The sequence below is a fragment of the Arabidopsis thaliana genome, assembly GCF_000001735.4.
Source record: "Arabidopsis thaliana chromosome 1 sequence".
Lineage (NCBI taxonomy): Eukaryota > Viridiplantae > Streptophyta > Magnoliopsida > Brassicales > Brassicaceae > Arabidopsis > Arabidopsis thaliana.
This window is the reverse complement of record NC_003070.9, coordinates 27,437,352-27,462,913: the sequence shown is the minus strand read 5'-3', so window position 1 is coordinate 27,462,913 and position 25,562 is coordinate 27,437,352. Positions and strand designations below refer to the sequence as shown.

Below are 25,562 nucleotides of genomic sequence, written 5' to 3'. Positions count from 1 at the left end.
GACATCAAATCTCATTATTGTATGACTCATTGGATCCTTCAGAAGCTACCTATAGATCAACTTTTTGGATAAACAATACGAAAATGAAGCATCAAAATGGAATCTAAACTAAATTTGTTAAATTGAATATGATATGCAAGACGTAGAAGAAAGATCAACGCCCCTATTAAGGGTGTATATGGTGGAAGAAGAGTTGTTTCTGATTTAGACTTTCGTATGGGCATTGGTTTGTATGCAAGTTGCGTGTATTACAAAGAAAAAACAAATCAAGATTAGTGTAACTTTGAGTTGAGCCCATGTCCAATACACTACACACAATATGTAAATTTTATTTTGTTGACTTTAGTCCATACTCTAATCAACACGTGATGTGCACGTGATAACGAAGTAGTGATGTTGTCGTCAAATCCGAGCCGTTTACTTTTCCGGCCATGGGGGCTTGAATTTGCCGGTACGATAGCGATAGCTTCTTAAACCAATTTGATAGTTTTTGGTAGCTTGTCCTTTTCAAATCTGGGCTTGTTAAGGAACATCAAGTTAGGAAATTGATTGGTATACTTCAACTTCTTCTTGTTGCAGTCTGTCTCTGATGTGGTGATTGTATCCGTCAGGTTTCTATGATACAGTATGCAAACCCGGCATTAGTTCACCGGAACCGATGTCTCCCGGTTTAGGAGTTGAATTTTGCTAAAACCGGCTAAAAAGTGCGCAATTTGGCCAAGCGTACTATTGCAGAAGAGGGACGATGGCGATGACAAGCTGGCCATCAACGGGAAGACAAAGAAGACATCAATTGGCTTCCATGTTGCTCCTGGTTCTTGTAGTTGTCGGAATCTATGTTCCTGTCTTCGCTCTTCTCCCTTCACTGTCATATACTCCTCAGTCTCTACCTTCTGCTATACCTCAGGACGAGAAGGTAAGCATGATTCATACTTCAGTGCTTTCTACTAATTGCTTCGTTTTAGTTGGAACCGAAATCAATGTAAACGTTCTAAACTTTCAGTTTTAAGAGATGCAGATGATATCTCGCAAGTTTTATATCAAGGATGACAATTTCTGGAAAGATGGGAATCGTTTTCAGATCATTGGTGGTGATTTGCATTACTTTCGTGTTCTTCCAGAGGTACATGTGTCTTTATAACAAGTAATCCATATGATTGCTAAGTAAGAAATCTTCAATATTTTCTGCTGTTAACCATCATTATGTTATGTTTATAATATATATGATTTGATGAATTAATGCCAGATTATGGATGCAGTACTGGGAGGATCGGCTTTTAAGAGCCAATGCTTTAGGCTTGAATACTATTCAAGTATACGTTCCTTGGAATCTGCATGAACCAAAGCCTGGGAAGATGGTTTTTGAGGGTATTGGTGATCTTGTCTCCTTTCTCAAGCTGTGTGAGAAACTAGATTTTCTGGTTATGCTACGTGCTGGACCTTATATCTGTGGAGGTCTGTGTTGTTGTGATTCTTATTGAGTTGATACCAATGTTTTTTACCACATTATGTGGAAGATTTGCTTATACAACGGAAAAAGTTCTGATACATGTTCCCATCTCCATGACAGAATGGGATTTGGGAGGCTTTCCTGCTTGGTTACTTGCTGTGAAACCACGTCTCCAACTAAGGACATCAGATCCTGTATATCTTAAGTTGGTAAGTTATCAGTTAAATGAAGTAAGTAGTAGATAGATAGTTGGAGTTGCAGTTAATCAGCTTGCAGTGTGCATTATTAATCTAAGATATATACACATTCATAGTTCCATGTTTGCCTCTTTAAGTTGTCGTTTAGAATCACCATGATGCTACAGGCCTGAGTTCTCAAGTATCTTTGTGAAAATTAAGAAGCAAAATGTAATGGTCTGTGGAGAATGGGTAGAAATTATGATTACTTTTGCATAATTGTGAAAAGAGAAAGGCTGTTCTTATGCAAACTAGCAAGAAAAAGGCGCCATTTGTGTAGACTTTTCTTATGCATTATGTTCAAAGTAGAGTTTTTCATGACAAAACATATTACAGGTTGAAAGATGGTGGGATGTTCTGTTACCGAAGGTATTTCCTCTGCTTTACAGCAACGGGGGTCCTGTTATAATGGTTCAGGTACGTGATCAAAAGCCATGTTCCACTATATCTTTTATCCTGATCTGGTACTCTAGTGTTTGCTTGATGACTGCAGTTAATAAGATGTGTCGGCTTCATTACTGAGTTGATCTTCTGAAAGGATTTTTAAATAAGATATCTTTGTGTATAAATTTCGTAGACCTGGAACACTATGGTTGACTAATGTGAATCCCTGTCACAGATCTTTTATATGAGCATGTTTGTTTATTTTATGTAGGCTAATTTTTGCAGATTGAAAATGAATATGGTTCATATGGAAATGACAAAGCTTATCTTCGTAAGCTAGTTAGTATGGCTAGGGGACACCTGGGGGATGACATTATTGTGTAAGACTTACATTCTGCCTTCTACTTTCTTCAGTTTCTATAACTCTCCAGTGAACTATGCTCCTTTTTACTTTCTGTTTTGGCATGTTTCGGGTGAATTTTTATAGATGTTATTGAATATATGTTAAGAATTACATCTCATGCTAGGCTCTCGTTTTTCAGTGGTATTATCTAGTAGTGTTTTGTTATGCACCTTGAAACCATTGTCCTGTGAAAAGAGATTGTGTTGAATCAGTTGATAACTAGCAGTTTCTTTGATCAGTTGAGAATTTTTGGTGTTGCTGATAATGATCTTCAGGTACACAACAGATGGAGGGACAAAAGAAACTCTTGATAAAGGAACTGTCCCTGTAGCTGATGTCTACTCAGGTAAAGTATATGTTTACTCTGCATCCATGATTCATAGTAAACTGAAATAATGGTCTGTTTCTAACATTGTGATATAACAATGACTAGCAAGTTCTTTCTCTTGATAGCTGTTGATTTCTCTACCGGTGATGATCCTTGGCCAATATTTAAATTGCAAAAGAAGTTTAATGCTCCAGGAAGATCACCTCCACTTTCCTCGTAAGTCTCTTGTGCGCCTAACCTTACACTGATTTTATTTTATTTTTTTCCATCTAGATCCTTTGAGCTGTTTGTTACAGGGAGTTCTACACTGGTTGGCTCACGCATTGGGGTGAGAAAATTACAAAAACAGATGCCGAATTTACGGCAGCTTCTCTTGAAAAAATTCTGTCTCGAAATGGTTCTGCTGTGCTCTATGTATGTGCTTAAAACTTCTCACATATCAGTGTTAAACCAGATAGGGATTAATGATAATTGAGGATTGTGTAATGTGATGTTCAGATGGTGCATGGAGGAACAAACTTTGGTTTCTACAATGGCGCAAATACTGGCTCTGAAGAATCTGACTATAAACCAGATCTGACATCTTATGACTATGTAGGGCAATTTCACATCATTACCTGCTATTGTAAATCCTTAACTATATTCCAAAGTAATATTGTTTTTGTTTGTCATTTCAGGATGCTCCCATTAAGGAGTCTGGTGACATAGATAATCCAAAATTCCAAGGTCTGATCTTATGATTGCTTTTAGCGATTTTGCAGTCTTGTTTCCTTTATTAACCTTTGTGCTATTGTCAGCTCTTCAGAGAGTGATTAAGAAGTACAATGCTTCACCACACCCCATTAGCCCATCCAATAAGCAACGGAAAGCTTATGGCTCTATCAAGATGCAGATGACAACATCACTGTTTGATTTAGTTCGTATGACAGATCCTGCAGATGTGATCACCTCCGCCAACCCAATTTCAATGGAATCTGTTGGACAGGTATGTAATGTCAATTGTCTTTATTCCTTATTCTTGACGGTGCAGCGTAAGCATCTCCCTACTCACCATGGAATGGTCTATTATTATTGTCCTTTGTTTTGTATAAACTGATAATTTATTGTCTTGCTCCCAGATGTTCGGATTTCTTTTATATGAATCTTCATACATCGCAAAAAAGAGTGGGAATACACTAAGAATACCCAAGGTATGAACCTTTTTGTCTGAATCCAATGGCAATATGTATAAGGGTCATCTTCTAACGTGATGAGTTGCAGGTTCATGACAGAGCTCAAGTGTTTGTTTCATGTCTTTCCCAAGATGTTGATGTGGGAGTACTGAGATACATTGGTACTACTGAGAGATGGAACAACCAACCTATTTCTCTTCCAACTATTGAGTGTACCACAAACACTAGCTTATTTATTCTGGTAAGAGAATCCTTGGATCCTCAGATAAGATTCTTTACCTCTCTATGGAGCTCTAGAATCATCAGTTATATAAAATTTTGGTTAAGCAAATTCTTACTTGGGTCATTACCTTGCTCATGTTTCTTATAGGTTGAAAACATGGGTCGTGTAAATTATGGGCCATATATCTTTGATGACAAGGTAAGACTTATGTTACAGACATTTATTATTCGCAGGCATGTGATAAAATTGTCTAGATCACTTTATCTTATACATCTACTCTCGACAGTTCTTCAAAGTTAGTTATCTATACAAAGTGAATGTGATATTTACAGTTTGAAGACAGTTTCAAGATTTCGGAATCCACGGTAGCTCGTTAAAAAGGTCTATATTGTATTATTGTTCAGGGTATTTTGTCTTCGGTTTATCTAGATGGTCAAATTCTCCATGGATGGAAGATGATACCAATTCCTTTTCACAATCTAAATCAAGAGCCAAATCTCACTTTCGAGATGCAACATACCAAAAACAGAAGTAAAAAGTTCGAGCTTACTAATGGTCAGTGGTCTTAACTTTTTCAGCATGCCCTTGATTAAGTTAAGAATGTTGGTGATTTGAATTTCATGGCTACTACAATCGCTAAAGATGCTTTTCTGCTGTGTTCAGTATCTACTACTACTAGTAGGGACATGAATGAAACTAATTGCTTCTTACACCGATAACTGTAGATGTTGGTCGAAAGGAACCCGCTCTGTTTGCTGGTGAATTCTCTATCAACAGTGAAGAAGAAATCAAAGACACATATCTATCATTCAACGGTTGGGGTAAAGGAGTTGCTTTTGTCAATGAATTCAACATTGGAAGATATTGGCCGGTATAACTCTGTCCTCTCCTCCTCTATAAAGCTCATCCCCAATGTACAGTTTCTCTTACACATGATACTTTTTGCAGTCTGTTGGACCACAGTGCAACCTCTATGTTCCTGCGCCACTTCTTAAGCGTGGCAAAAACACTTTGGTATGTCAACATGAACATGAGATTTAACCTTTTTGTTAGTTAGGACAGAGGAATGGAAAATCTCTATACATTCTCATTCCATGTAATCCATTACTTAGATTTGTTGAATTCTTTTGCAGGTGGTATTCGAGTTGGAATCTCCGCATCTCGAGCTTTCGCTGGAGGCAGTGGATCACCAAGACTTCACATGCGGTTCAAATGTTTCCAAAGTTAATCAGTTGTAGATTTTCAGTTCACGGATACAACCAAAAGTTCCAGTCGTGAACAATCAGCCCGCTATAAATCATATGTTGGATGATAAAGAATTTAAAGTTAACCAAAAGATTTTTGTGTGTCCAAAAACATGAAACTATACATTAAAAAGTCAGACCCGATAAAAAAAGATTTTATGGTCGAAAAAACATTTCCAAGTCCGTAAATCCAAAAATCTATTTTACTGTTGTTGTTTAAGCAATTCTATCCACACAAAAAACCTTATACACGCCACTAAAATATAAAAACATTAATGAATTATCAGATAATCCTACAAATATTAGATGTTTATCTACAAATAAAATAAAAACTAGATACATCTAAAAATTAGAAAAAATCAACTAAAATCTGATAAAAATATAATTGCAAACAGATATATATTTGTGAAAATCAGAAAAGGGCTATTGTTAGTACTCTATTTAACTACCAAAATTTCTCTTAAGATACCATTGCTGAAAATTTCTCTACCCACAACTCGGAAGAACTCTCTCCACGATCTTCTTGCACCTTCTCTTAAGGAGAAAAACAAGGAAACTCTGCCAAATCCTAAAACTTCCATATATCCCAAAACATAAACCTAATGTCCTTAAGCACTTTCTCCGGTGGTTCCACCACAGCTTGCGCTGCCTGCAAACACCAAAGAAAAAAGTGTAAGAAAAACTGTATTCTCGCTCGTTATTTCCCACAAGATGGCACAAATAAGTTTCTAAACGCTCATAAACTGTTTGGAGTAAGCAACATCACCAAGATGCTCAAGAGAATCGAAGAATCTCAACGAGACATCGCTATGGAGAATCTTATCTACCACGCTAATGCTCGTGCCCTAGATCCAGTAGGAGGGGTTTACAGGACAATCTGTGATCTTAAGTGCAAGATCGAGTTTGTTCAGACTGAGCTTAACTTAACTCGTCAGCAAATCGATATGTGTCGCTCTCTAGCTCAGGAGCAGCATAGGCAAAGGCAAAATCTTCCATATCGCTGCAATTCCTTCGAAAGTCTATTACAACAAGACGGAGATGAATACGTTAATGTGGATGGTTTAGATCATCAGAACATGCAACAACAACAAGAGATGCAGCAGCAGCAACAGAATCCGTCAAACTACGATATGTTTTTGGAGATGCCTGAACAAACCAGCAAAGTAAAGCTTGAGGAGGAAAAAATCTCTGACCAGAGAAAAAACAATCTCATGAGGCAGATACTCATGTCGTCGGCAATCATATAAAAGTAGTTCCTTTCAGGTTTTTAGTCTCATGTGTTGTATGAAGTTTGAACACGGAAAACCCTAGTTCAGCTTCGTCATTATCACGCTTTTTCTTCTCATCTTTGCTATAGTGAATGGTCATTTAATTTACCATATTTCTTGTATTTTCCTTTAGAATTTTAGAACTAGTTATCTTGTTTACAAATGTTTTTTCTTTTATTACTAGAACAAGAACATGTGTTTATGAATCTGTTTTAGCTTGAGAAATTGTCAGAGTGAATCTGAAAGCAAAATCAGGCCATGAATTGATTGTAAGAGTATTGAAACAGAAAACGTGATTAACTTTTCACACAAGCTAATAAGCAACAGAGCCGATTGCCCAATAGAGGGTTACACAGTTCATTAGACAATATGATCCTATACTTTAATGAATCGAATATCAAATAACAGAGAAGGAGACAGAGAGAGATATTCTCCAACACAATTCCACAACAGAATTATCTGCTACGAATTTGTCTACCATAAAAGCTCAATCTGCAAACTAAACACCAGCTTTGTTTCCAAGTCTCTCCCGAAGAATCTTGACTCCCATGTATCTGCAAAGATTGACAAATCCTCTGTTTATATATTGAACTAAAAAGAAAACCTCCAATTCATTATGTTGGTAATGATTTTGATTTACCTTCCCATCATCATCATAGTAGCTTGCGGGTTGGTTCCTGGAGACTCGTCAAACGTTGAACCATCAATAACTCTGAGCCTGTCGACACCAAGAACTTTGCGGTTAGGGCTCACAACTTTACCCACAAGACATCCACCATGGTAGTGCCAGATTGTGACAACAGTGTCTTTGCAGAACTGAGCCATTGATTTGGTATCGTTCAGTTGCTTTGGCCTTAGATTGATGTTTGCCTTGACGCTTAAGCTAAGCATCTTGTGTACGTTTTGCTTGTCACACTGCGTGTAGTTTAAGAAACGGTTAGACGTCACCACTTTGGAAACAAGACGAATGGCTTCAACACAGCGTTGGAGATCCACCGGGTGTTTAAAGTAATTGAAGGTGACTGAAGGGTTGTCATCAACATTTGTGTTGACCAAGCTCAAATGCCCTCTAGAGATCGGGTAAGCAAGTTTCTCCAAGATGAAACTTCCATTGAATGCTTCGTGAAGTTGGTATTTGTTTCTTGTGATGTAAGCTTGCGTTGCTTCTGGTCTTCTCTGCTTTGCAGGAATGGTGGAAAACAATTCATTCTGCATACAAAATCAAAAGACCATTATCTCCTTAACATCAAACAACATTCTCCTACAAAGACACCAACAACAAAGTTACGTTACCTTGTTCGACATAATCCCATAGTGAGTATGAATACTCTCAGGAGATTGCCCAAAGCCAGTACTGGCTTCAACATACACACCCATCTTTGTAATTCCAACAGTCTGAATAAGTGACTGCTCTATAGGCGCCTTTGAAGGCACCAAGATCGTGTTCATGGGATTATCAGCCATTCCTTTTCCTACATGCTCATTCTCTAAAACCACAGGAATCTTCAGCCTCTGAAGCTCCTTCTTAGGTCCAATCCCACTTAACATCAGCATCTGTGGTGACCCAATAGCTCCACTAGATAAGATCACTTCACTTCCCTTTCTATTCGAGAGTAAAGCCTGGTGTTGATTACCTTTCTCATCTTTGAATATTACTCCTGTTACTCGAGGCCTTGTTCCTACATCCAAAACCAAAACAAAAGTTAAAAACCTCCTCACTCAGGAATTTCATCGAACATTTGGTAGACACAAAAATTTATCAGTACCAGAAGTGTCAAAGACGATTTTTTGCACGGTGGCGTAGATCAAGACTCTAAGCTTCTGAGGATTAGCGTAAGCGAGAAGCTCCGCCGCGGTGTGACGACGGCCGAATCTGTCGAAAATTGTACCGCCGATTTTGGTTCCGGAAACGTGATCGTAAGTGAAACCATTGAAAGGTCTGACTCCAACCTCTAAAAGACTGTCTCTGAGAGCTTTCTGCCATAACGTTAACTTTGGCTGATGAACAATCTCTCTCTCCACCCATGGATACGACTCCTTCACCAGCTTCGGATCCCATCCTGCTCGCTTCACGAACCTGAATGTTTTGTCACAATTTAAATCATTTATTTGTTCTTACCTTATTTTACTGAACAAAAAAAATAGTTTTTATGACAGTAAATCAGTTTTTTCGAGAATTTTTTTAATATTATATAAGAAATCAATTTTTCGAAAAGAAAAAAAAAATGGTTGCAATTTTTACTGAAGAAAAGTATTTGTTAAAAATATTGTGTTGATTAGTGTGAAAAATTAAAGAGAATTAAAAGTCTTACGGACCATTGCCCCCAAAATTATTAAGAAAACACAACATTCTCGCTCGGTGCGTTTTCATAAATGTAACATATCCACTAGGACACGAGGCATCGATTATACCAATAAATCCTTTTAGTAGTATATAATAAACAACATAATTTTCTTGTCTTAAAAAGGTAAAAATTATACTTACGCAGCATCGGCTCTGGAGTAAAAACCGGCGTTAATACAGGAACCGCCACCGAGAACTCTAGCACGGGCGTTGTAAACGCCGTCAGTGGAAACAAACGCTTGAGACGCGGAAGAAGCTGAAATGTCAGCAAGTCCGATGTGAAAATTCCTGAGGAAAGAAACGTTTGCGTTTGTAAACGGAACGCCACCTCTCTCTAAAACAAGAACGCTGAAATTCTGCGACAACGTTGCGGCGAGAGGACACCCTGCGGTTCCACCTCCGATGACTATGTAGTCGTAGGACGAATCTTGACCGTTGGATGAAAATGAAGATGAGGAAGATGATGAGAATGTGCTTGCTTTATCGATGAATGTGTATCTGTATGGATTAAACTTCGACTTCTTCTCTTTACCTACAAAATCATTGTTTTTTTTAGTTGTACTATTCAATAAATAAAACAATTATGGGTAGTTGGTAGAAGTAATTACACCATTAATGTGTTTATAGCAGAACATAACCCAAAAAACACACAACAGTTTACGCGTTAAAAAAAGACTGGACTGTGCACTAGTGTCCTGGTTACTCAAGATTCGGTCATGATGGATCAAGAAACAGAGTCTTTAATATATAAAAAAGAAGCTTATGAATGTATATCATGTCTATGAATAAGTAACTAGTTTCGAAAAACAGAGCTATAGCTAAAAACAAGACAGAATCATCAACGACCAAGAGAAAGATAAAAACAGAGAGAACTTTGTAATGGGAGGATTGTGTTTAAAGAGAGAAAGAGAAGTGACCTTTAGAGGCAGTGGAGGAGAGAGAAGTCGGGAGACAGAGAAGAAGAGCAAAGAGAAAGAGCTTGAGAGCCATTGGAGACTGCAGAAACCAAAACTGAAGAGCTTTTTTTTTTAATGTTTTTTTGTTTTGTTATTATTGCTTCTGCATCAACTTCTTATGTGGCTTTTGATGAATGGTCTTGTTTTGTGTGTTTTCTTCTCCTATAAATAACACTAACGATCCAACAGAGCAACTATATTAATTACACCCACATGTGTCTCTATATATTGTTACATATATGTAACCATTTCTACGAGTTGTATAACTTATAGTCTTATACGGTACATTGAATTTTGGTTAGACAACAACATTCGGTAAAAAAATCATATAGTAAAAAAAAACACAAGTTGTGTAATAAAGAGATGTTGGGGTGGTCTACACTAAAACGTAAATTTGATTTTAGGTGTGTCCCATTCTGTCGAATATAGCAAATGAAAAGGACATATGAATCATCTTACTCAATTAATAGTTCCCTCATTTACTCATAAAAAATAGTTACCTACTAATTTATTTTACCAGCTAGTAACTTTCCTCACATTAGACTTATTGTTACAGAATTGTTTGTTGCAAATTGAAATTAATGATAAGTACTTCGTTACAAAGAACAATCACTATCAAATAACATCTTTGTATTTATATTGAAACTAAGCCTTAAAAGGATTTCCTTTCACATTTTTTTACCTTGGTGATGATAATAAGAATAATAACTCGTTTTTTTGTCCCATGATTTTGACTTTTGGGACCAGCTGCAAAGAAAAACAATTTGTTAGTACTTAGTAATAGTATTACTGTAAAATCATATAAAACAATAAAGAGATAAAAAGGATAGTAGTACAGCTTGTCTGTATCATTAATGGCGATATGAAAACAGTTGAAGTCGGAGATCTGGTAGCCGTTGGATCAAGTCTTCATAGATTCATAGTGTATCAATTAATCATCTTCACCTAACCAAAATCTAAAAACTATACTATACAGAGCCATGTTTTTGGCAAGTCATTTAATTACTATTAGTCATAAACTTATTAATTATGACTGTAGGTTGGTTACTAACATAAATCTTCACGGGTTATGTTTTTGGCAACTAATTTAATTGTTCTTTCACCTAACCAAAAACAATATCATCCGTTTTATTTGGTTGAGCGTGAATGTGATCATCAGTCAGTACTTAGTACTAACAACTAACAAAACATATTGGATTAGTTGCCAAATGTAATACAAAAACAATCAAGGTTTTAACTTTAGTGTTGAATGAAAAATGTCACATCGCATCACGTACGTTGGTCTGGTCATATAAGATTACGTAGCCATTTTCTCTGACTTCATATCAGTCACAACTATAACTACATTGTTTCATTTCCTAGTTAATAGAAGCCACATAAACAGAATCATCATGTCGAGTTTATTAACGATCTTGTGTGGCAAAATTAATCTCATATAATATGCAAAAATACTTGACTAAAAATGTGAATAGTTTAACACCAATTAGCCACGAAGGCTTTGGACGGTCTTTGATTAATTGTAGAAATTCATTTTTTTATAACTTACAGTGATTTTGAGGTGTATAATTGACAGAGTTATTGGGGGTGGATATGTGTATAGAAATGATGATAATAAATACACACACCAATCCATGAGTTGGATTCTGAATAAAAGTTATTTTTAGAAAATGGTTATTAAACTTTACCCACTCAGCAGTTAATGTAAATATTAATTTTTGCTCACTTTTCATGGGATTGGCATCTCATCCCATGCTTCCACTTTCATGAAACGAGTTATTATAGAACGTACATATATTTATTATTGTTTTTCATCTTCATCTTTTTTTTTTTGTTTATTTGAAGGAAAAATATTCAAATGATGCCACAACGTTTTCAAGTTCTAATTCACTCGTGTGTATAATGAGAAGTTCTAATAAAACAGAGCAAAAGGTCCCTATAAACGCAGCGTTTTGGACTCATGAGTGAGGGAATAAGGAGAAAAAAACGTCAAGAACTGGAGATCAAACCTTTGGAGAGTAAGAAGATTCTTTGTTTCTCTCCTCTTTAGTCCTCTTTTGAGGAGCTTTTGTGATCTGGTGGATTTTCTGATGAAGAAGTGTTGTTGCTCGAACGACGGTTCTCTGGATTAGCTGCAGGAGGGTCTTCGCCTTGCGCTGCAAGGTTCTTGATAAGGTTCATTACTGTGGGAACAAACTTTGCGGATATCGATATGAGCCCTGGAAGCTGAAGAAACCACAGGTAGTATAGATCATATGAGTATTATTATCAAGAATTCTTGAGTCTTGAAGTTTTCTCGAGTCCATGATTCTTGAAACGCTACTACTACTTTAATGGGATTTGAGAAGGTTGGCAAACACTTACTGCACCATTGCGGAATTCGCCAGGGATATCCAATTGCGTCCACAGTGCTTTTGCCAGAAGGAAAGCGACAAACATGACACCAAGATAGAGAGGGTTTCTGTTACATCAAAAAGGTAAAGAAATCAGAATGTTACATATCATCATTGGATATGAAGCAGTGAATACTAAGCTTTGATGGACCTTAAAAGAGTCATGAATTCGTTGAATCCAAGGACGATCAATGCAAGAATTGCCCATGGAGGAGGTAACCAGTTATTTCCACGCCTGTTCGCCTCCTGAATTAGTATAAACACTTTATATAAGTATTCATATAAGCAGAGTGAAGAGCTAACTTATGAGGAAAGTAATCATGCCTGTGCGGATATGGCTTGAGTCACTGTATACTCTGTTTCTGTCTTGAACTGTCTCCATATAGATTTACATTGCACCGGTGTGATCAAAGTTCTTGATGATGGAACCTATAAAAGTAATGAGTTCATATCTGTTAAGATCGAGAATCAACTGAAGTTGAAACACATCGCAGCAGAGTTATACACACCTCATCCCAAGTGCTTGAAGCCAGTGGATCAGATGTTGTGATGCTTTTCTTAGAAGTATCATTCTTTGTTGGATCCAGCAGAGCTACAGTTAGTGTCTTCTCGATGTTATCAGGTTCATCCCCCAATCGAATGACAGCCATTACTGAGAGCAACTTCAAGGACTGAAAACAAAAAACCATAAGAAGGTGTTTGGACTTCTCAAGCCTACTAAACAAAATGTAAAGAGGAATAACAATCGTACAGCAGATCGAGCTGATTTAGTAATTGCTCGAAGATCCTCTTTTCCGGTCCAAACACGTGGCATTGAATCAGAATCATGGCTGAAGATTGTACCAAACCTGAAAAAAAATTACAACCAGATTCAAGATTAAATGGTTGTTTGAAACTGGTTTTGAAAGATCACTGGGCACATTAAGAAGCCTTGCTATACCTTTCCTTCATACGCATCAAAACCCGCACAGCCTCTTCTTTTGCCTTCGTTTCAATGACACCTCTTGCATAATCCTGAAGGCTCTTCACCATTCTATCTCTTGTTTCTTCTTCCATGTCAAAACCAGCTAATGCACTACTGAGTCCAGATACTGCAGATTCAGTTTCACGCCGATGAAGCTTCTTTACTGTGCTCCACGTTTCATCGTTGGCTCCATCCAACAAAGCTTCCACCGGTTCTGATAAAGCTTCATGAACTTTTGACTGCAAATTAGAGGCTAAAAATCAGTAACTAAGCTCAATTTCGCAAGCTTTCTTTATTCTTTCTGTTACCTCGTATAGACTGGTAAGTTCAGATAACTTGGAAGTCCGCACAGAGGAAATGTGAGCCTCAATGTCACGTACTAGCTTGTCCCGTACTTTTGATGTGTCCCAATTGGCTTGTTCAATGATGGCACCTGCACACTCTTCATCGAATTGGGTCATGCAAGCCTTGAACCAATCTTGGGAAGCTGAAGAAAACCCTTCACCAATGCCTAAAGCCTTATCAAAAGAAGCCTTAAACTTTTCAAGTATTCCCCATCTTATATGTCCCAATACATCTTGAAACGCTGGATTCACAAGCTGTAAGGTAATATTATAGTAAGGAAGGCATAGTATCAATCTCCATTCATTTACTTCATTGACACGTCTGCATATAATTTTAACAACATGATTAAAAGATCTTATTATATATTACTTGGAGAAGCTTTTCTTCAAGCTGCTGTCTCTTCGAAGATCTGACACCTTCATCGAAGAATGTAGCCTCCCCGTCATATCTAATAAAATAGAGGAACTGTGAAGATCAAATCCACAAGGAAGATCTAAGAAAAAAAAATCTTAATGATATTACTGAACTTGACATTACTTTCGAATTCAACTACAGTGTGTGGTGTGTGTAGCTTGATTAAATGTAAGTGTGCTTACTCTGATAAGCAAGAACCGAGAATGGTAGTAAGCCTCTTTCCAAAATTAGAAACTGGACCGGCTTGCACCTCCTCATCCAGTTTGCGCCAGTCCTGTAAATGAAGCAACAAGGTTAGTTAGTGATTATGGGACTTACAAAGACAGCTTTCAAACAATGAAGAAGAGTGAAAGTTTAAGATATGCAGAACGTTAACATTACCTCGTTTGTAATGAAATGCGCAAACTTCTCATTTGCAATTTCTTCGCACCGCACAGTAGCCACCATGACCTGCAAGCAGAATGAGCTTAGAAGGAGTTTAAAGAATGTTAAAAAGCTAGCACTATAAGATACCTTGTGGGCTGGAAGGTCAAGATCCTTATTCTCTTTGATGACTCTCCAGATCTGATCTGCACTAAATGCAAAACCTGAGGCTGGAATCACTCCTCTTCTGTCTCCAGCAAGACCTCCCGGTGCAATAGAATGCATGAACCGTTGTCTCAAACTAGCAATCTAAGTTACAAAACAAAATCGAATCAGTCATGAAATAGATGAAATTTGAGATACACAACATAAGTATCAGACATCTGCAAAAATCCTGGCCTCTCACATACACACACCTGCTCTTTAAACTGTTCTTCCTTCTCCTCATAACTGGAAAGAGCAACAACTTCAACCTAACCATCAAAGAAAGAAACAGCCATGACATTCCTGAAATTTGGAAATCCTTCTTGCTAATAAGCCTAGCTGTAACATAACATACATTGAAAAAGTCACTTAGAGGAGTTTCCTTGTGTGCTTCAGGCTTTGGAACAGAATCCCATATCTGCCACAATGAAGAACAAAACAAAACGGTGATCAGCTTATCAACTTGGAATTAGCTGAAAGTCACTCACTCCTCTTTTACCTTCTGAATATCTTCTCTTAAGACAGGCTCTAAATTTTCCAACGGTGTCTGCAGCCAAAATCATCAATAGACAATGTATGTACCAGTTAGCTGTTACAAATCTGCAATGTAAGAAGAATGATACAAAGAAAAAAGAAGAGAGTGTACCCGGGTTTTATCTCGTATTACAAACAGCATTGTTGTTTTACGTGGACTAAACAATCGCATCATCACCTGCCAAACCCAACTCCAAAGATTCAAACTTAGGGTAAGAAAATATTTTTGTGATACACAAAGAGTTTTTAACTTCCTGAGCATCAAAAAAAATACCTGAAAGACAGTTTTCAAGAGAGGTTTATTAGCAGCTTGTTCACGGCCAATGTCGTGACACCACCTAAAAGCACAAGCATTGAGAATTTGTAACGAAACACTTTCCTTTCACCAAAACCGAAAGCTGCATATTTTGATGTTTCCACTACAATCTTACATGTTGATCAAGACGATATCAGAGATAGCAAGAGCGAAAAGAGCACTCTGTTTTTCGAATGCCGTATCATCCTGCTTGGCCAAAAGAGGACACCATTTATAGAAAATTTATGTAAAAGAAAGTGATCAATGCCACACACTAAACCAAAACAGCGAGACAAAAATTACCTCTCCTCGCTCTCTGCCATCGGTGCCCTCTAAATCCATTACAAGGGTGCAAGGCTCTATACCGGCACATCTTGCAAGCCAGATACCTTTTGTGGTCTGAGACCTATAGACGAGTTCCTAATCAGGCAACAAACTTTTACACGGAAGTTAAAAGCAAATACTATCAGATGAAATCATACCTTCCCTTGAATGCATCCATCTCCATAAAGTTTGTTCCAAACAAATGGTTCAATAGTGTACTTTTCCCTGTCAAATCACAAAACATTTCTGTAAATGAACTAACTACATTCAAACAAATTCTGATTATTACAAAAGTCCATCTTCTCTAAAGGAATGCATACCGCTACTTTGAGGACCCATAATAGAGACAACAGCATAAGAAAGGCCACAGTCTGCAAGTTTCACATCTTTAATGAAATGATCGATGCGAGAGACATTGTATATACCATCTCCGTCGATGAGCTGTACAGAACAACATCCCTCGCTTTTATCTGCATCTAATATGGATTATGTAGCTCGTCACAGAAGCCCTTTAAACACAATCACTGTCTCCTAATTGAGATATTTTATTCAACAACCAAAGCAAACAATTTTGAAATGAAACGAGAGAAACGACTTGGTCTTAGTATTGTTTACGCATGCAGAGGCATTACTTTCTGAAACCAATAACAATGACATTCTTTCTGAAGAAAGCAGAGAAAAAGGTACTCGTATATATGGATCTACATTGCTAGCGAAACAACAAAGAACCAACCAACTATCAGGAATCAATCAAATGCCATAAATCTGATAAAAGGAAAAAGCCACACAGGGAGAGAAAATAGTACCCATTCTTTGTCTTTCTCAGACAGAAAATTCTCAAAGTGAAAGTGAGAAAAAGAAGATCAGAGCTTTCACGCTTTTAGGATCTCACTCTTCAAAAGCTTCCCTTTCTCTGTTTTTCCATGTCAGTCATTTTAGGTTCCAACTTTGAGTTATTATTCTTTTTCCTTGGAAAAGGCAAAAGCAAGGAATGCAAGTTAGGAAATTTAGATCTCCTCTACAAATTTGTTGGGCACATGGAAATATCAAAACACAAACTTGAAATAGAATTTGTATATCATTTAATCCAATCAAAGAATAATATTCTTCTATACACCAGCAACACACTCCAAAAATAGACAAAACATTCCTACTTCTAAGCCACAATCACATCTTACTAAGTTTAGTCATTCTTAACTTAATGTACATGAAAAAAGGGATCAGCTTTATAAAGTGATTCTAACACTAACACTTTCCCCTAACCTGATCTACCACATATACAACCTAACCATTCCATGGCAACATTCGTTGCCCTATACAAAGACACCTCGAACGCAGCAGAAATGTCTTTCTCTTTGAAGGCTAATTGTCTGAAGAGTCCACGAACTTTCTGGAATCTGAGAAGCTCTACTTCATAAACAAGTTTTATGCCAGCAGAGATAAGCAGCTGCCTGTCTTGTGTAGTGATAATAACTATACTCCCAGGACCAAAGCAGTTAAAGTCCTCTGCAAGAGCATCTAACTGTTCAAGCTTATTCACATCATCAGCCACGAGCAGAACCTTTTGGTTCTTGAGCCTTAATTTACTCAAGCATTCTCCTTGAATCCGTATCATAAACTCTTCGTGTAAGTGAGACAGGTGGCGATCCTGAGAAATCCTTTTCACACTTTCCAAGAAACAATGGCTTTCGAAGTGTTGACAGATGTTCTGATAAACAAATTTAGCTAAAGCTGATCTACCATTGCCTCCTCTTGCCCAAATCCCAATCACTCTCACACTTTTCTTAGAATTTAAATTCAATAAACGGTGAAGAGCTTTCATGTGTGCATCAATCCCTTCAAGGTCACTCCCATTGCTTCTTGTTGTATCAATCATCAGCTCTTTTGATATCCTGTCAGTAATTTCTTCGACCATCTTCGAGTCATCTTCCCTGCAAAGTAAAAATCGAAACTTTACAATCCATTCACTCAAATTAACAATAAAAATTCGACCTTTATTATCAAAGTTAGGAAATTTTTACCATTTCCATGAACAATCGCCGGAGATACTCGCCAAATTAGTCAACGCTTGCCTCCATGAAAGCACTTTCTCATGATCTTCTCTACCCTCATGCTTCTTAAACTGTTCAGCGACTTCTCCGATCTGTCTCCTCACATGACACGGATCCACGCCGTAGAAGATAGGCATGACCTTGAGCGAGCCCATGTTTTCGAAATCCATAATCTTCACGAGCTCTTCGAGACACCAACGAGACGCAGCGTAATTCACGGAGACCACAACGACTGCGAATCTCGACCCTTCAATGGCGCGTATTAGCTCCGGCGTAATCCTCCGGCCATTCTTCAACTCCTTATCGTCTTTAAAGGTTCGAATGTTTCTTCGAATCAGTTCTTTGTAGAGGAAACTGATGAAGCTGCGGCGAGTGTCGAGTCCTCTGAAGCTCAGAAAAACATCAAACTTTGGGAGGGTGTTTGAAGAATCTGACATTTCATTGATTCTAAAGAGAAATGGAATAAGTGGGATTAATAGCCGTGGACGTGTAACCGTGTGGGAGGATTTTACAGAGACTCCTTCTTCATGCTTCAGAGACAGGTTAAATTTCCTCGCATTTTCTTATTTGTTATTTTTGTCAGCTTGTAACCAAGAAAATATCAAAGTCAACTCAATGAAATGACACAATGCAGTGCAATATTTTAGATTAGGCTTCCGGCCGAGAGACTTTGCCGGTTTTCTTGCCGCCGGTAAAACCATTTTGTGCTCCGTTTTTCTTTTCTGTTTGGGCCTCCTTCTCCCTATTTGGGCTGGGCCTTTTCTGATTGTTTTGTTTTTCTTTGTTTAATTTCAGTTACCATCTATAGGCTTTAGCCCACTTTGTTGTTCCCATAAAAAAAGTCATGAAAACGGGTCCATGAGACGTAAAAGCCTGAGAAAGAAGCAAACAAGGTATCAAAAAGCATAAATCGGACGAAGGATACTGGCAGACAGATAGAGAAATTGTACCCATTCTTTTGTCTTTCTCAGACAGAAAAATTCTACAGTGTCAGTGAGAGAAAGCAGAAGAAGACAGCTTTCACGTTTTTGGGATCTTCCTCTTCAAAAGCTTCCCTTTCTCTGTTTTATCTTGTTGTTAGTCATTTTAGATTCCAACTTTGAGCTATGAACTTTAGTTAGGTATAAGTTTGTTGTGCATATGGAAACATCAAACCCAAAACTTTAAAAGAAAAATTGTATATTGTATTAGTTAGTCTATTCAAAATTACAAACAAAATACTCCAAAAAAAAAACAAAAACATTCATATTTCAAAACCAAATTAACTTCTTTTTTTCACAATTTCCTTTAAGATTAATTAAACCAAAGATACAAAATCACAATTAAGCAAACGGAACTCTTTGCCAAGGAACTCGCTTTTACACGAGTGGAAAGGAAAACAAAGTAATAAAAGGATAGGATGGTATCCCAAACGAGAACCGGAAGGTTATTTGGAGAGGCTTCAAACTTAATCAAAGCCACATTCCCTTAACTTAATGTCTATTTGCCTATGAAAAGAGATTTAGCTTCAAAATTGATTCTTAACACTTCCCCCCTAACCAGATCTACCACTTAGACAACCTAACCAATTTGTTGCCCTATAGTAAACCAACTTGACCGCAGCAGAAATGTCTCTCTTTTTAAAGGCGAATTGTCGGAAGAGTTCACAAACTTTCTGGAATTTCAAAAGCTCAACTTCGTAGACAAGCTTTATACCAGCAGAAACAAACAGATGCTTGTCTTGTGTAGTGATGATAACAACACTTCCCGGACCAAACCCGTTGAAATCCTCAGCAAGAGCATCTAACTGTTCAAGCTTATAAACATCATCAGCCACAAGCAAAACCTTTTGGTCCTTGAGATTATGTTTACTTCCTTGAATCCTTATCAGAAACTCTTCGTGTAGATGCGATAAGTGACGACCCTGAGAAATCCTTTTCACGCTTCCCAAGAAACAATGGCTGTCAAAGTGGTGACAGATGTCTTGATAAACATATTTAGCTAAAGCTGATCTACCATTGTATCCTCTTGCCCAAATCCCAACCACTCTCAAACTTTTGTTGGAATTCAAATCCAGTTTTTTGTTAAGAGCCTTCATGTGTGTATCAATCCCAACTAGGTTCTTCCCATTGCTTATTGTTGTAACAGTCATCAGATTTTTTGATATCTTGTCAGCAATTTCGTCCACCAGCTTCGCTTCATCTTCACTACAGAGAGAAAACAAAATAAAAAACGAAACTTTAGTAACGATTCAAATCAAATAAAAATCCAATCTTTATAACCAAAGCTACGAAATTTCACCATTTGGATGAACAATCTCCGGAGATACTAGCCAAACTGGTCAATGCTCGTCTCCACGAAGCAACTTTCTCATGATCTTCTTCTCTAGCCTCGTGCTTCTTAAACTGTTCAGCGACATCTCCGATCTGCCTCCTCAAATGACACGGATCCACACCGTAGAAGATAGGCATCACGGTGATGGAACCCTTGTTTTCGAAATCCATAATCTTCACAAGCTCATCGAGACACCAAGGAGACGCAGCGTAGTTTACAGAGACAACAACGACGGCGAATTTCGACTCCTCGATGGCGCGTTTGAGCTCCGGAGAAATCCTCCGGCCATTCTCAAGCTCCTTGTCGTCTTTGAAAGTTCGAATTTTCCTTCGAACGAATTCTTTGTAGAGAAAACTGATGAAGTTGCGACGAGTGTCGACTCCTCTGAAACTCAGAAAGACATCATACTTAGTCGCAGTAGGAGAAGTCATTTTGATTTTTGATTCTCTCTATTGAGAACTTAAGTATGATGAGTAATAGAAATAAAGGACTCAAGGATATTTATAGACCACTAGAGAGTAGTTGAACTGAATAAAGCATGTGCATTGATTAGAGACTCCCATAGTCTTCCTGCTAAAGTGGTGTAATTGTGTATTTCCAGGCATGTTCTATTTTTTTCTTGTCAGCTTCTGTTTTGCTAAACTACTCAGAAAGAGGGGAAGAGAAAAGATGGGCCGCCAAAGTAAGAAAATGATGAGCATGATAATAATAAAATACTACTAACGAACAAAAATTATCATCTTACCTTTTCTGGTGTGTATTATTGGCATTTGCTGGTTTTGATTATCCGATCAAACGAATGGTTGAAACTGACGGACGAAAAAAGATCATAAGATTCAGTTTTTGTCGGCTTGTTTTTTTGTTGATCAACCCAATTTCTTTCATATCTATTCGTGTGCATCAAGTTTATTCAGCTTGACTCACATTTTCCAATAAATGATTTAATTACGTTTGTCTGTGATTGAAATCTTCCACGTACCCAAAAAGCATAAATCAGTGGCTTTGAACTGTAGTAGTATAGTACCATTACACTATTACTATTATTGGAGGATCATCATGTAAAAAGTTTAAAAGCTTTTCTTCTCTGTTTTAGACATATGTAGATTCCAACTTTGGAAAGTTTGCGACTTTGTGTCTCCTGTATTAATTTTTAATTTTATTGGGCATGTCCAAACATCAAAAACCCTCCCAAATACACAAATCTTTTTTTATAAATTGTGTAATCTTTATTTGACAACCAAACTGCCTTTGAGAATTCGGGTATTCAAAGAACAAATGGTCATGGGAATCCCAAGAAATTATACAAACTTTGTTTTTAAGAAAATATAGACTTGAAAGAGACACACAACAAACATTTAGGTTATAACTCAAACACAGATTTGATAAGGAAAAAAAAGTGTATATTACTTAATTTAATGAAGAGTGATATTTGTTTTACACCCCTAGCCACACATCTTATTAAGTTTAGCTAACTTAGTGCATGTGACTAAGGAATTTAAACTTAATTAACTGAATCTGTCACTTTCCCATAACCAGATATACTACTACTTTGACAACAAAAACATTCCGTGGCAAAACTATTTGCTCTACACAAAGCCCGCTGGAACGCAGCAGCTCTCTTTTTAAAGCCCAATGATCGTAAGATTCCACAAAACTTCAAATTCTCAACTTCGTAGACTTCTTTTATACCATAAGAATTCAACAACCCCTTGTTGTCTGTAGTGATGATAACAACACTCCCAGGACCAAAACTGCTGAAATCATCTGCAAGAGCTTCTAACTGTTTAACCTTAGTAACGTCGTCTGCCACAAGCAGAACCTTTTGATTCTTAAGACATTGTTTGTTAGAGTCTTCTCTTTTAATATTTCTCAAAACTCGTCGTGTAGATGAGTGGCGACCCTGAGAAATCGTTTTTTTTTTTTTTTTTTTTTGTTGAAATCCAGGAGGTTCTGAACGAAACCCGTAATCCACCCAGACCCGAAACCACATCATGTAATATTAGTTTCGTCTCAAGCGTCACTCGAACCGGCGACCCTAAGCGAAGCTTTCGCTTAAGGTCTTTACCAATTGAGCTAACGACACTTGGTAGAGAAATCGTTTTCACGTTTCCAAGAAAACAATGGCTGTCAAACTGTTGACAAGATGTCTGATAAACATATTTAGCTAGAGCTGATTAGTTCCTTCATGTGTGTATCAATCCCAACTAGATTCTTCCCATTGTTTATTGTAATGGTCCCTCTTCAAAACCAAAGAGAATTCTAGTTCTTAGAATTGATAAACGATTGTTAGTTAAGACTACCTTTTGTTTTGTTTTTCATTGATATAAATACTTGGAGTACACCTCCTTACAACTAGAAACAACATGGAAACAAACGTGGAGTAACAACTTCTACAAACTTGGAAAAGATGGAAACTGTAATCGTGGAAGACTCCTTGCTTATTGTAACTAAATCGAAAACAGAGACTAAGTAAAATGACTTAGTGTTGGGAATACTTTGGATTGGGCATGCGAGTCCTTATGGGCCTTCTCCTTTCTTCTTCTTCTTCTCGTCTGGACTCATCATATTGTTGCATAAATCGTCTTCTTGTTTGATATCTCGTTAGCAATTTTGTCCACCAGCTTCGAGTCATCATCACTACAGAGACAAAACAAAAAAATCCAAACTTTAGCATCGATTCAAATCAAACAATAAAAAAATTCAATCTTTTTGATTCAACTCAAATCTTAACAAACCCTAAAAAAAATCAATCTTTATCACCAAGTTACGAAATTTCACCCTGAACAATCGCCGGAGAGTTGCGCAAAATTGGTCAATGCTTGCCTCCATTTAAGAACTTTCTCAGGATCTTCTCTACTCGCATGTTTCTTAAACTGTTCAGCGAGTACTCCGGTCTGCCACCTCACATGATTCGGTTCCACGCCGTAGAAGATGGGCATCACGGTGATGGAACCCTTTTTTTCGAAATCCATGATCGTTACGAGCTCATCGAGACACCAAGAAGACGCAGCATAGTTCTCTGAGACAACAACGACGGCGAATCTTGACACCTCGATGGGGCTTTTGAGCTCCGGCGAAAACCTCTGGCCATTCTCCAGCTCTTTGTCGTCTTTGAAGGTTCGAATGCTCCTTCGAACCAGTTCTTTGTAGAGAAAACTGATGAAGTTGTGGCGAGTGTCATGCCCTCTGAAACTTAGGAAAACATCATACTTAGTTGCAGTATGAGAAGACATTTTGATTTTTGATTCTCAATGAGTGATAGAAATAAAAAACTCAAGGATATTTATAGGCACTACCACTACAGAAGTTGACCTATAAGAGTCTTCCTACTGCTAACTGTGTGTTTCCTGGCATTTTCTATTTTTTCTTGTCAGCTTCTGTTTCACTAAACTACTCAGAAAGAGGGAAGAGAATAGATGGGCCGCCAAAATAAGATAATGAGTATGGATAACATATTAACGAACACAAATTCTCCTCTTAGTCTAGTTTTCTCGTGTATTGGCATTTAGTTACTCGTAGTCTAATTTAATTGGTTGAAGAAGATTCAACTGTTTGTTTGATTATCGATCAAACGAATGGTTAGAACTAAGTCAATTGACGGACGAGAAAGGCTAATTGATAAGGATGATTTTAATAACAATTTCAAGTTAGAACGAATAGGTTATTACATCAAGTTTATTCGGCTTGACTCACATTTTCCAATTTGGGTTATTGGTTTGGTTGGCTTACTCATCTTTATAAGATCACAGCTAACTAGTGGTGTCAATAGATGATTTTGTAGTATGGAAACATAACAAATGTGGGGATTTCTCAGTGAAATTCGGGTTATTGATTGGCTGGCTACTCAGTTTTAAAAGAGTGATGTGATCTATGAAGCAAATGTGCAACCTTCAACCAACGAGTTAAAACATAAAGTTTGGAAGCTGTCTTGATATCTTGATAAACCTTCAACCAACCAACCTTCAACCAATGACAGATGTCTTGATAAACATATTTAGCTAAAGCTGATCTACCATTGTATCCTCTTGCCCAAATCCCAACCACTCTCAAACTTTTGTTGGAATTCAAATCCAATTTTTTGTTAAGAGCCTTCATGTGTGTATCAATCCCAACTAGGTCCCTCCCATTGCTTATTGTTGTAACAGTCATCAGATTTTTTGATATCTTGTCAGCAATTTCGTCCACCAGATTCGCTTCATCTTCCCTACAGAGAGAAAACAAAATAAAAATCGAAACTTTAGTAACGAGACATATCAAATAAAAATCCAATCTTTCTAACCAACGCTACGAAATTTCACCATTTCAATGAACATTCGCCGGAGATACTCGCTAAACTGGTCAATGCTCGTCTCCACGAAGCTACTTTCTCATGATCTTCTTCTCTAGCCTCGTGCTTCTTAAACTGTTCAGCGACATCTCCGATCTGCCTCCTCAAATGACAAGGATCCACGCCGTAGAAGATAGGCATCACGGTGATGGAACCCTTGTTTTCGAAATCCATAATCTTCACAAGCTCATCGAGACACCAAGGAGACGCAGCGTAGTTCACAGAGACCACAACGACGGCGAATTTCGACTCCTCGATGGCGCGTTTGAGCTCCGGAGAAATCCTCCGGCCATTCTCGAGCTCCTTGTCGTCTTTGAAAGTTCGAATTTTTCTTCGAACGAGTTCTTTGTAGAGAAAACTGATGAAGTTGCGACGAGTGTCGAGTCCTCTGAAACTCAGAAAGACGTCGTACTTAGTCGCAGTAGGAGAAGACATTTTGATTTTTGATTCTCTCTATTGAGAACTATGATGAGTAATAGAAATAAAGAACTCAACGATATTTATAGACCACTAGAGAGTAGTTGAACTAAATAAAGCATGTGCATTGGTTAGAGACTCCCATAGTCTTCCTGCTAAGTGTGTGTTTCCTGGCATTTTCTATTTTTTTCTGTCAGGTTCTGTTTTACTAAACTACTCAGAAAGAGGGGAAGAGAAAAGATGGGCCGCCAAAGTAAGAAAATGATGAGCATGATAATAATAAAATACTACTAACGAACAAAAATTATCATCTTACTTTTCTGGTGTGTATTATTGGCATTTACTGGTTTTGATTATCCGATCAAACGAACGGTTAAAACTGACGGACGAAAACATATCATGAGATTCAGTTTTTGTCGGCTTGTTTTTTTGTTGATCAACCCAATTTCTTTCATATCTATTCGTTTGCATCAAGTTTATTCAGCTTGACTCACAGTTTCCAATAAATGATTTAATTACGTTAGTCTGTGATTGAAATCTTCCACGTACCCAAAGAGCATAAATCAGAAAAGCAGGTTAAAAGAGTTTCTCATTAAGGGAAAAAAGCGAGAAA

General features: G+C 37.5%; 8 protein-coding genes and 3 long non-coding RNA genes across 17 annotated transcripts; 5 read left to right on the top strand and 6 right to left on the bottom strand.

The window, feature by feature from the left end:
• Nucleotides 1-426: 426 nt before the first annotated feature.
• On the top strand, nucleotides 427-5,648 carry BGAL17 (beta-galactosidase 17). 4 transcript variants are annotated; one of them, NM_001334560.1, is made up of 20 exons: nucleotides 434-451; nucleotides 580-916; nucleotides 1,019-1,123; nucleotides 1,260-1,455; nucleotides 1,571-1,659; nucleotides 2,023-2,103; nucleotides 2,356-2,450; nucleotides 2,749-2,819; nucleotides 2,927-3,017; nucleotides 3,098-3,215; nucleotides 3,300-3,395; nucleotides 3,479-3,527; nucleotides 3,599-3,786; nucleotides 3,920-3,991; nucleotides 4,062-4,214; nucleotides 4,344-4,394; nucleotides 4,601-4,751; nucleotides 4,922-5,067; nucleotides 5,145-5,210; nucleotides 5,330-5,632. In NM_001334560.1, the coding sequence occupies exons 2-20, from the start codon at nucleotides 746-748 to the stop codon at nucleotides 5,432-5,434; spliced, it is 2,094 nt and encodes a 697-aa protein (NP_001321343.1). In that variant the 5' UTR covers nucleotides 434-451; nucleotides 580-745; the 3' UTR covers nucleotides 5,435-5,632. The 4 variants fall into 4 exon arrangements, with proteins under 4 accessions (NP_565051.1, NP_001031273.1, NP_001321343.1 ...); NM_105957.3 differs by having other exon boundaries at nucleotides 427-916; nucleotides 5,330-5,648; NM_001036196.2 differs by having other exon boundaries at nucleotides 427-916; nucleotides 1,247-1,455.
• A 316-nt stretch (nucleotides 5,649-5,964) lies between these two features.
• LBD7 (LOB domain-containing protein 7) lies at nucleotides 5,965-6,871 on the top strand. Its single transcript, NM_105956.5, has one exon. The coding sequence runs from the start codon at nucleotides 6,043-6,045 to the stop codon at nucleotides 6,685-6,687; it is 645 nt and encodes a 214-aa protein (NP_177441.1). The 5' UTR covers nucleotides 5,965-6,042; the 3' UTR covers nucleotides 6,688-6,871.
• Nucleotides 6,872-6,949: 78 nt separating this feature from the next.
• On the bottom strand, nucleotides 6,950-10,166 carry HTH (Glucose-methanol-choline (GMC) oxidoreductase family protein). 2 transcript variants are annotated; one of them, NM_001160997.1, is made up of 7 exons: nucleotides 9,970-10,148; nucleotides 9,194-9,584; nucleotides 8,475-8,785; nucleotides 8,002-8,387; nucleotides 7,705-7,917; nucleotides 7,349-7,623; nucleotides 6,950-7,262 (listed from the first exon to the last, which is right to left on the bottom strand). In NM_001160997.1, exons 1-7 carry the CDS (start codon nucleotides 10,040-10,042, stop codon nucleotides 7,208-7,210), a joined length of 1,704 nt encoding a protein of 567 aa, NP_001154469.1. In that variant the 5' UTR covers nucleotides 10,043-10,148; the 3' UTR covers nucleotides 6,950-7,207. The 2 variants fall into 2 exon arrangements, with proteins under 2 accessions (NP_001154469.1, NP_565050.1); NM_105955.4 differs by having other exon boundaries at nucleotides 7,349-7,917; nucleotides 9,970-10,166.
• Nucleotides 10,167-11,846: 1,680 nt separating this feature from the next.
• AT1G72960 (Root hair defective 3 GTP-binding protein (RHD3)) lies at nucleotides 11,847-16,845 on the bottom strand. 2 transcript variants are annotated; one of them, NM_105954.3, is made up of 22 exons: nucleotides 16,648-16,845; nucleotides 16,162-16,317; nucleotides 16,000-16,066; nucleotides 15,821-15,923; nucleotides 15,654-15,724; nucleotides 15,497-15,560; nucleotides 15,335-15,400; nucleotides 15,188-15,235; nucleotides 15,044-15,106; nucleotides 14,901-14,957; nucleotides 14,635-14,793; nucleotides 14,503-14,571; nucleotides 14,304-14,395; nucleotides 14,077-14,155; nucleotides 13,671-13,961; nucleotides 13,339-13,601; nucleotides 13,150-13,246; nucleotides 12,908-13,069; nucleotides 12,723-12,827; nucleotides 12,550-12,644; nucleotides 12,370-12,466; nucleotides 11,847-12,231 (listed from the first exon to the last, which is right to left on the bottom strand). In NM_105954.3, the coding sequence occupies exons 1-22, from the start codon at nucleotides 16,649-16,651 to the stop codon at nucleotides 12,052-12,054; spliced, it is 2,388 nt and encodes a 795-aa protein (NP_177439.2). In that variant the 5' UTR covers nucleotides 16,652-16,845; the 3' UTR covers nucleotides 11,847-12,051. The 2 variants fall into 2 exon arrangements, with proteins under 2 accessions (NP_177439.2, NP_001321991.1); NM_001334558.1 differs by having other exon boundaries at nucleotides 12,370-12,827; nucleotides 16,648-16,678.
• Nucleotides 16,846-16,916: 71 nt separating this feature from the next.
• AT1G72950 (Disease resistance protein (TIR-NBS class)) lies at nucleotides 16,917-18,499 on the bottom strand. Its single transcript, NM_105953.3, has 2 exons — nucleotides 17,863-18,499; nucleotides 16,917-17,772 (listed from the first exon to the last, which is right to left on the bottom strand). Exons 1-2 carry the CDS (start codon nucleotides 18,327-18,329, stop codon nucleotides 17,100-17,102), a joined length of 1,140 nt encoding a protein of 379 aa, NP_177438.1. The 5' UTR covers nucleotides 18,330-18,499; the 3' UTR covers nucleotides 16,917-17,099.
• On the top strand, nucleotides 18,392-18,975 carry AT1G09357. Its single transcript, NR_139610.1, has 2 exons — nucleotides 18,392-18,583; nucleotides 18,870-18,975. It is a non-coding gene; the product is annotated as an other RNA (long non-coding RNA).
• A 79-nt stretch (nucleotides 18,976-19,054) lies between these two features.
• Nucleotides 19,055-20,933, bottom strand: AT1G72940 (Toll-Interleukin-Resistance (TIR) domain-containing protein). Its single transcript, NM_105952.4, has 2 exons — nucleotides 20,173-20,933; nucleotides 19,055-20,078 (listed from the first exon to the last, which is right to left on the bottom strand). The coding sequence occupies exons 1-2, from the start codon at nucleotides 20,634-20,636 to the stop codon at nucleotides 19,427-19,429; spliced, it is 1,116 nt and encodes a 371-aa protein (NP_177437.1). The 5' UTR covers nucleotides 20,637-20,933; the 3' UTR covers nucleotides 19,055-19,426.
• Nucleotides 20,934-21,327: 394 nt separating this feature from the next.
• AT1G09353 lies at nucleotides 21,328-21,931 on the top strand. The gene has a single exon (NR_139609.1). It is a non-coding gene; the product is annotated as an other RNA (long non-coding RNA).
• Nucleotides 21,932-22,449: 518 nt separating this feature from the next.
• Nucleotides 22,450-23,674, bottom strand: TIR (toll/interleukin-1 receptor-like protein). Of its 2 annotated transcripts, none has more exons than NM_105951.3 (2): nucleotides 22,984-23,674; nucleotides 22,450-22,842 (listed from the first exon to the last, which is right to left on the bottom strand). In NM_105951.3, the coding sequence occupies exons 1-2, from the start codon at nucleotides 23,436-23,438 to the stop codon at nucleotides 22,767-22,769; spliced, it is 531 nt and encodes a 176-aa protein (NP_177436.1). In that variant the 5' UTR covers nucleotides 23,439-23,674; the 3' UTR covers nucleotides 22,450-22,766. The 2 variants fall into 2 exon arrangements, with proteins under 2 accessions (NP_177436.1, NP_001077816.1); NM_001084347.1 differs by having other exon boundaries at nucleotides 22,941-23,462.
• Nucleotides 23,675-23,704: 30 nt separating this feature from the next.
• AT1G72920 (Toll-Interleukin-Resistance (TIR) domain family protein) lies at nucleotides 23,705-25,015 on the bottom strand. Its single transcript, NM_105950.4, has 2 exons — nucleotides 24,504-25,015; nucleotides 23,705-24,409 (listed from the first exon to the last, which is right to left on the bottom strand). The coding sequence occupies exons 1-2, from the start codon at nucleotides 24,965-24,967 to the stop codon at nucleotides 24,046-24,048; spliced, it is 828 nt and encodes a 275-aa protein (NP_177435.1). The 5' UTR covers nucleotides 24,968-25,015; the 3' UTR covers nucleotides 23,705-24,045.
• A 52-nt stretch (nucleotides 25,016-25,067) lies between these two features.
• On the top strand, nucleotides 25,068-25,276 carry AT1G09343. Its single transcript, NR_139608.1, has one exon. It is a non-coding gene; the product is annotated as an other RNA (long non-coding RNA).
• The last annotated feature ends 286 nt before the right edge of the window (nucleotides 25,277-25,562 follow it).

Excerpts from the sequence above, each read along its gene's own strand:
- BGAL17 (NM_105957.3), top strand. The coding sequence starts at position 746 with ATGGCGATGACAAGCTGGCCATCAACGGGAAGACAAAGAAGACATCAA. Across the intron at positions 917-1,018 it reads CTATACCTCAGGACGAGAAG|ATGATATCTCGCAAGTTTTA; the intron begins GTAAGCATGATT and ends TAAGAGATGCAG. Across the intron at positions 3,787-3,919 it reads CAATGGAATCTGTTGGACAG|ATGTTCGGATTTCTTTTATA; the intron begins GTATGTAATGTC and ends TCTTGCTCCCAG.
- LBD7 (NM_105956.5), top strand. The coding sequence starts at position 6,043 with ATGTCCTTAAGCACTTTCTCCGGTGGTTCCACCACAGCTTGCGCTGCC.
- HTH (NM_105955.4), bottom strand. The coding sequence starts at position 10,042 with ATGGCTCTCAAGCTCTTTCTCTTTGCTCTTCTTCTCTGTCTCCCGACT. Across the intron at positions 9,585-9,969 it reads CTCCTCCACTGCCTCTAAAG|GTAAAGAGAAGAAGTCGAAG; the intron begins GTCACTTCTCTT and ends ATGATTTTGTAG. Across the intron at positions 8,388-8,474 it reads AATCGTCTTTGACACTTCTG|GAACAAGGCCTCGAGTAACA; the intron begins GTACTGATAAAT and ends TTTTGGATGTAG.
- AT1G72960 (NM_105954.3), bottom strand. Across the intron at positions 15,725-15,820 it reads ATGGCAGAGAGCGAGGAGAG|GATGATACGGCATTCGAAAA; the intron begins GTAATTTTTGTC and ends TTGGCCAAGCAG. Across the intron at positions 12,467-12,549 it reads GAATTCATGACTCTTTTAAG|AAACCCTCTCTATCTTGGTG; the intron begins GTCCATCAAAGC and ends TTGATGTAACAG.
- AT1G72950 (NM_105953.3), bottom strand. The coding sequence starts at position 18,329 with ATGTCAGATTCTTCAAACACCCTCCCAAAGTTTGATGTTTTTCTGAGC. Across the intron at positions 17,773-17,862 it reads GGCGATTGTTCATGGAAATG|GGAAGATGACTCGAAGATGG; the intron begins GTAAAAATTTCC and ends TTTACTTTGCAG.
- AT1G72940 (NM_105952.4), bottom strand. The coding sequence starts at position 20,636 with ATGACTTCTCCTACTGCGACTAAGTATGATGTCTTTCTGAGTTTCAGA. Across the intron at positions 20,079-20,172 it reads GGAGATTGTTCATCCAAATG|TGAAGATGAAGCGAAGCTGG; the intron begins GTGAAATTTCGT and ends TTCTCTCTGTAG.
- TIR (NM_105951.3), bottom strand. The coding sequence starts at position 23,438 with ATGTCTTCTCATACTGCAACTAAGTATGATGTTTTCCTAAGTTTCAGA. Across the intron at positions 22,843-22,983 it reads CTCTCCGGCGATTGTTCAGG|TGATGATGACTCGAAGCTGG; the intron begins GTGAAATTTCGT and ends TTGTCTCTGTAG.
- AT1G72920 (NM_105950.4), bottom strand. The coding sequence starts at position 24,967 with ATGTCTTCTCCTACTGCGACTAAGTACGACGTCTTTCTGAGTTTCAGA. Across the intron at positions 24,410-24,503 it reads GGCGAATGTTCATTGAAATG|GGAAGATGAAGCGAATCTGG; the intron begins GTGAAATTTCGT and ends TTCTCTCTGTAG.